Source organism: Oryzias melastigma, linkage group LG15 (genome assembly GCF_002922805.2).
Source record: "Oryzias melastigma strain HK-1 linkage group LG15, ASM292280v2, whole genome shotgun sequence".
NCBI classification, from domain to species: domain Eukaryota; kingdom Metazoa; phylum Chordata; class Actinopteri; order Beloniformes; family Adrianichthyidae; genus Oryzias; species Oryzias melastigma.
The window spans coordinates 4,801,764-4,809,416 of record NC_050526.1 but is presented as its reverse complement, the minus strand read 5'-3'; the positions used below and the strand labels follow the sequence as shown (position 1 = coordinate 4,809,416).

Below are 7,653 nucleotides of genomic sequence, written 5' to 3'. Positions count from 1 at the left end.
CAATAATTCCTGTAGTGACAGTAAAATCTGTGTAACACACGAGGCTCTCAGCTCGTATCTGATTGCTAAATTTTGTTGTACATGTAACAATGACTATAATAAATCTATTCTATTATATTCAAATCCTAAGTTAAATTTTGCATGCACAAATCGGGTGAGTCTATTTTCTCACTGCTGTGGGACGATAGTGGAAAGCCAAAAATTTGCGTTTGTATTTTGCAAAAATCACGTACAATTTCCTAAGATTTACGTTGTGTAAACTTTGTAAAAAATATTTAAAGTCTGACAAAAAATACATCAAAATCAAATTCACGTAAATACACATTGGCCAAAACCCTCAACAGAGATCTGTGCACACTGATGAATGACGGACGCAAGAAACGCTTATGGATGTATCACAAAATTACACAAAAGCATGTGTGACACGGCCCTAAAGAGACAGATAACTATTGTGTCAACACAAAAATCACATTGTTTCCTTTGTAGAAAACATGTAGAGTATAAAGACTTTAATAATTTACAGCTGAAGCATTCTCCGTTTACCTACTTCAAAGCATTCGACATCCGGCTGTTCCTCGGTGTCACCGTCTCTGCAGCAGCTCTAGGATACCCAGATAGAGAGGGAGGAGTGATGATGCAAAAAGAAAGAAAAAAAATAAACTTAAGGCAACATAAGGCCAATAAAATATTTACAAATGTACAGTCACTCGTTTCACCCTTCAGTTTTTCTTTTGGTGAAATGAACTAAGACATCAAAGTGAAAATAAAGACAATTGGATGATGCAATACCTGAGTGAACCTTTGGAAACTCTCTTAAGACTGAATTAATAATAAAAATAATAATATGTATGGATTATGTCCCTACATTGTAATTTATTATTGTTACTGCAGTGTGGTAACTGTCTGTCTATTGTCTAGATAGGCTTCTTTTGCTGATTTGTCCCTTATAATGATCATTTCTACCACTCCCAGCTATATATATATATATATATATATATATATATATATTTAAACCAGGGGTCGGCAACTTTTAACAGTAGAAGAACTTTTTGGGCTCGTTTTCTACTGATCAAAACCTAGAAGAAGCCGTAGAGTCTTACTTTAGCCTTTGGAAATTTCGATTTGCATTCATGATCTTCTTTTTGTTAAAAATGTGAATCCTTTGAAATATTTTTGGCACAAACAAAAGCAAAAACATAAAAAGAAAATAATATGTCTCAAAATGGGATTTAAAAAAATGTTTTTTCCTTTGGTAAAGGCCAAATTAGCGAAAACTTAGCTTCTTGCTTAATTATTATCTGAACTCAAAATAGGCATTACATTCTTCAATAAATTAAATCAGTCAAAAATGTTAGCATGTTGCTAAAATAAATGCTAAACTCTAAATTAGCCTAAAAAATCTCAGTAGATAAGAAATTAGCCAAAATTTTTTAGCATATATTAGATAAAATCCAAATTAGCATAAAAAACTCATTAGAGGCCAAATTAGCCCAAAAAAAGCTAGCTTGTTGCTCAATAGCTGAACTCCAAATTAGCCTAAAATTCCCCACTAAGCTAACTTAGTCAAAAATGTTAGCATTTTGCTAAAATTGAGGCTAAATTCTAAGTTTTAGAATTTAGCTGAAAAGATCAGCATCATGCTAAAATATTAGCTAAACTCCAAATTAGCATAAATTTCCCCAGTAGACAAATTAGACAAAACCATTAGCCCGTTGCTAAAATAGAAGCTAATCTCTAAATTTGTCTACTAACGCCAGTAGACAACAAACTAGCAAAAAAAAAAAAAAAAAACGTTAGCATGTTGCTAAAATAGAAGCTAAACTACAAGAATTTTTTTGAGAATTATTTTATTTTTCTTCAGCCAGAGAGCCACCATGGAGAGATAAAAGAGCCACATGTTTCTCTGGAGCCGCAGGATGCAGACCTCTGATATAAACAATCAAATGTAAACATTGTTTTTCATTCTTGACAGAAAAATAAAGGATACAAAATTAGCAATCAGTGTGTTTTAGATTGCTACGCTTGATAAAAACCACTAGACTGATTCCAAATGTATTTTGCTCTGTCATCGATGATGAATTCTTAGAAAAACACTAAAATTACCTTCGCCATGATATCTGTGTAAGCCTTAAAGAGACTGTCACTTCCATGCCTGCAGGAAGAAAGCAAAATAATATATTAGAGCAAAAAGTATTTATTTTTCTACTCTGAAGCTAGAAGAAAGTAAGAAAAATAAAATAATTGTGATCTTTAATGAATTAAATATGAACAATAGCTTAAATTATGCATGAAGAAAGACAAAAATAATGAATCAGATATTTTTATAAATTGACTAAAAGTGTTTTTCCCACATTTATGGTTTTGATAATACAATATTAAGATTGTTTTTCCAATTTCAGTGCTGAAACAAGAAAACACTCCTGCAGGTGAGACCTAAAAATGAGCTCAAATAGGCGATCATGTTGGAAAAGTTTATAAAATTGTATGAATTATGAAAAGCAAAAGACCTGAGGGTTTTTTTTCTATTGAACCCACACACCTGCTGTTCATCAGGGCACTTCGACTGAAGAGTGTAATGAGTTGGAGGAGGGAATCGATTGGCCTCGCACCTTCCTCTCTATCCTTTATTTTCCCTCTGTCACCTTCGCACGCTTCCATGGCTCCTCCCTTCTGCACTCCAGAGACAAAGAAAAAAAAAAAACAGCTAATGTGAGGCGTTAAATATTATTAGACTCAGGCCTGGCAGCCGTCTTACACAACCAGTTCTGGATGATTCTAAAAATCGAGATTAGTCGGTTATAAAATAGTGCTAAATTTCTATAGCAAGATTGAATTTACAACAACTTTTGATGTAAATAGATGATAAATAATTACTTTGAAAGGATACAATTAATCTCTAAATTTGACATTTGATTTGTCAAAAAAAACCGTCACACACAGAAAAATCCTACATTTGAAATTGGAATTAAATGGGCATCATTTACAAAAAATAACCGTATTTTAAGAACAGTTTTTAAAAGGATCATCCTAAAGGAAAAATGTTGCAATAATTCCGTTTTATGTTTCTTATGATTTTAACGATTGTCTTGTATTATTACTGTTTTTCTCCTGATTGTTTTTGTTTGTGTGTCTCCTTTATTTCTCAACAGGTCTCACCTTTTGCCACAGTTGAAAATAAGATATTTTTTCTTAATCTGTCTTGTCTAAAAACACATTTTTTATGTCCATACAAGTTTAGTCTTGTCCGTTGTAGATCCAGTACCTGGAGTTCGCTCCCATTTTCATTCATTTCTATTGTGCCTTTTAACAGTTATGCTTTTAAGTAATGTATTTTCAATTATTTTTTATAATCTTTTCTGTAGATTTTACTATTGTATTTTTATTTATTTATATTTTTAGTCAACTTGTGTACTCTTGGCACTGTATGTGTACCGCTTAATGATTATGTGTTCCTGTTTACTGATTGGACAACAAAATAGAGATTATCTATCTATCTTATCTGGATAAATAAAAGCTAAAATAAATAAAAAAGAAACAAAAATGAAATTTCATATTCAGACAAGCATTAAAAAGAAAATACAAAGTATTTTTACAGTACACATATGGTATTATAAACACATTTTTTTAATGAAAAGTAAAACGCCTGCTCAGCGCTCAGTGTTAATGACTTCCACGGCTTCAGATGGAAAAATCTTGTTCCCCTCTGAGCCTCCTCTTGGACCTTCCAGGAGAAGCTCATCACATGACCTGATTCACGCCAGGTGATTGGTTGGGAGAGAAAAGCTCAGAGAGGCGCGATGGTCCATTTAAAGATTTAACAGCAAATAAAAGATTCCTAAAATGGACTCTGAATTGCAAACGGAACCAGTGAAGGGAAGCTAGGGTTGGGGTGATATGCTGCCCCAGAACTTGAGGAGCTGCATTCTGGACCAGCTGGAGACGAGAGAGGAAGTGACTCCAGATTACGGAGAGATGCCACCGAAATGTGTTAAAAGCATCAATCACTGTCTCAAAGTGCTGTTTTAACATAAAAAATAATAATAAAACATTATTCAAATTCATAAAATGATTGTCCAATGTCAACTCACAGCCAAAACCTCTGTAAGCATCTCCTCATATTTGTGGTCTTCCGTTGATATCCACAGTTTGTTGTATCCGTACAGAAACAGATTGACAGCACGGTGCCTGAGGGAAAAAAAAAACAAAAACACAACAGATCATGCACAGCTTTTGCTGATGATAACATCAAAATCTGGTTTAAAAACATTTGGATCAGTATTTTGTTAAATACTCTTATTTTTTTTTTAGATTTCTCTGTCAGATTTACGTGGGTTGGTTGTACAGAGGAGTCATCCGTAAACTGGCGACGACCGCACGTTTCCTCTGTCTGGATAAAACCTTTTGTCTCGCAGGTTTTTTACGTCTTTCAGGGTGTTCCACCTAAAACCAAAAAACGTTTTTAAAATAGACTTAAAAACTCCAGTAATTTAAACCAATAATATAAAGTTTGAAGATCCTGACCAAACATGGGGTTCACTCATTTTCTTGTGAAAACTTTGATTTCTTTTTCAAGGTTCACTTTAAGGCTTTTGTGTTAAAATAATAACAAATGGATAGATTAAAAGTTGGATGAGCATAAAATAAAACTTTTCTTTAATCCCATTTAATACTTAAAGAAAATATATATATTTTAAGAAATATTTTTTTATTCAGAACAAAAAACATAGAAGAGCATTTTTTCTCAGTACAAACGTGACATTTAAAAATTCAACCTTTATTCTTTGACTGACTAATAACGCCACCGTGACAGGAAAATAACTAAATTCAGACACGAGAAAAAAGTTGTAGAAGTATTAGCAGAAATACAAAAAAACACAAGAATAAAGCTGTAAAACTTTGCTGGAATAATTGAAAAATTGTGAAAAATTTCATAATTTTACGTGAATAAAATCATAAAAGTATGAGAAAAAGTAAAAACAATTATGTGTATAAAGTCGCATAATTATATAAATATATTATATAAATAGAATTTATAAGCATAAAGTTGTAAAATTATGAGATAAAGGTTGTAATTTCAATGAAAAAGTGGTATAAGTTCCAAAAAAATAATTATTTTACATGAAAAAAGTCATAAAACTATTACAAAAATTAAAAATTATATGAGAATAAAGTTGTAAAATTATTAAGAAAAAGATTGTAATTCGACCAAAAAAAGTGGTAAATGATGAAAAAAGTCGTAATTCTTCGGTGATAAAGTCATAGAGGTATGAGAAAAAAATAAAAAATATATGCAAAATAAAGTCGTAAAAGTATTAAGAAAAAAAGTTATAATTTTACAAAAACAAAGTCATAAAGTTTTGAGGAAAAAGTCTAAATTTTACAAGAATAAACTTGTAAAATCATGAAAAGAAAGTCAAAATTTTGTGAAAATAAAAAATAAATATTTAAATTTACTAGAACAATTTTACAAGAAAAAAAGCTGAATCCAACAGAGATGAAATTATGTATGTATGTATGTATTATGTATGTATTCTCGGAAAACATTGACTTTTACAAATAATTCTACAAGTTTATTTTCTCAAATTTTCAAAATCGTACATTTTTATTCCTGAAAATAGTTTGATTTTATTCACAATTTTTTATTTATTTATTATGGTGGCTCTAATAATCCATATTATTCAGCTATTTCCTTCTTCCTTCTTCTAGAGTGTTTTTTAAATGATAACAATTTGGAGTAGATTTTTTTTCTGACATCATAATACTTTTGTAAAGCCTTAAAATAAATTGAAATCATAAATCCACTGTAAAAAAAAGATAATTATGTTGGCAGAGCAGCATAAAGGAAAGCCATCCTGGCAACATTTACCTCCTAACTTGATTTTCCTTCACTTCACTAAACAAACAAACGCCAGCACAGAATCAACGACATGTTCACTCAATGTCAGTATGTTTACAGAAGCCAACAAGCTAAAGCAGGAATCTCTGCCAACTCGGATTCATGTTCTCTATGGAGCAGCTTACCTGATCCAGGTAATAAAGGACGCGAGCTATTTCTAGAATCCCGTCTACAATCTTGTGTGCGTCACTGACAGCGCCATGCTGTGTTAGCTGTTCTGCATAAAGGCTCTCCTGCCTCATGCTAATTGATGCCTGTGAAGGGAGACAGAAATAATGCATTCATGTCTTTTGTTCCAAGAATTCCAACTATTTAATTACAATATTTATAGAGAGCTGTTAGGAAATGTTTTATTTATTAATTCATCTAATAGGGAAAAGTGCAATCACTGTAGGATTTGAAAGAATTAATGAATTTAGCTTTTGGTTTAGTTTCATCCATCGTGGCTAATTATTAAAAAGTCATTCTTCTCTTCATTTACCAGCAAAAACACATTCATTAGTTCAAGCAACGGTGAGCAGTTTATGGAAATTTGCATTTCTGACAAAAAAAATAAAAATACAGAGCATGTATTACTCAAAAACTTAACAAGCAACAAATATTTTTGCTGACTCGGGCATCTGGAATTAATGCCAATATAGTTTGTACAAGGAAGTGCATGTGTCACATGTATAGAGTCATGAGGAATCGCAAGTTATTAAAAGAGCCACTTTGTCAAAAATTGTGTTTTAAACTCTTCTTGTGGAATTTTTCCTATGATGGAGGACAAATATTATCAAAACTGAGCTAAAAATTTAATTTCTGAGGGTTTCTTTGTTCATGTGGTTCAGGATTCGGGAGCAGACAAGAAATACAGTTTGAAAAATAACGTATTTGTGACATAGAAAATAGGCTACAAACTCCCTGCTTCGAGTTTTCAGCAACAAAGAGGGGGCAGGGGGGCGGGGTTTCTCCACGCCAACAGTCCCGCCCACAACTAAAGAGCAAATGTCTTTTTTTTTAACTTGTCCTTTCCAAGAGCTGAGCAAACAGATACGGGCTGAGAGCATCTTGTCTTGGGCAGATTTTACTGTCACAACAGGAGTTTATTGAGTATAAACCCCTGTTGTATTTCATGCTAAACTTTATTTATATTGATTATGTTTTGTTTTTGTTTTGTTGGACCGGACGGAAAAGAAGAAGAGGGGGAGGGTAAAAGAGGTGGGTTTAGAAAAAAAAGAAGATGGCAACATCATAAAACGTCCAGGTCTAAATAGTAGACTAGAATGGGCGGGGCCTGTCTACACACACCCTCTGTAGTTACAAACACACCTGTTGGTTGAGATAGTCTCCACATTTAAACTAGTCGGAACACAATATGACTGCAGCTCACACACTTAATCATACAAACCCACATAAATAACGCTTGAAAAATTATATTTGTGGTTTTAAAAAATGGTAGAAATAGAAAATATTTGCCATCAAGAATCAGTTACTGTTGTAGAACTTCATATATGATTAAAACCTGGAACTTTAGACCAGAGAACTAAGAAAAAAATAAATAAAAAAGTGAGAATTCTAAAAGAATTTGAGCATCTAAGCTGACTTTTTCAAGCTCCTCGAGTTATGAAAACTTGGATGACTGAAATTCCAAAGATGCAAATTAGAAGCTACTGCCAAAGATAGTGAAAAGAATTAAATTCAGAGCTAATATCAGATGGAGAGATAAGAAGTTAAATCCATTACCTCTTGTTGAATATGCAACAGGCCACTAAAAA

At 32.3% G+C, this 7,653-nt stretch overlaps 1 protein-coding gene across 1 annotated transcript in view; it reads right to left on the bottom strand.

The window, feature by feature from the left end:
* ryr2b (ryanodine receptor 2b (cardiac)) overlaps positions 1-7,653 on the bottom strand; it is a gene marked incomplete in the record, with an annotated part of 81,019 nt that overhangs the window by 25,332 nt on the left and 48,034 nt on the right. The window contains 7 exon segments of the mRNA XM_036215605.1: positions 314-357; positions 522-601; positions 2,104-2,152; positions 2,540-2,670; positions 4,089-4,185; positions 4,328-4,440; positions 6,022-6,150. Coding sequence (XP_036071498.1) covers positions 314-357; positions 522-601; positions 2,104-2,152; positions 2,540-2,670; positions 4,089-4,185; positions 4,328-4,440; positions 6,022-6,150 — 643 coding nt within the window.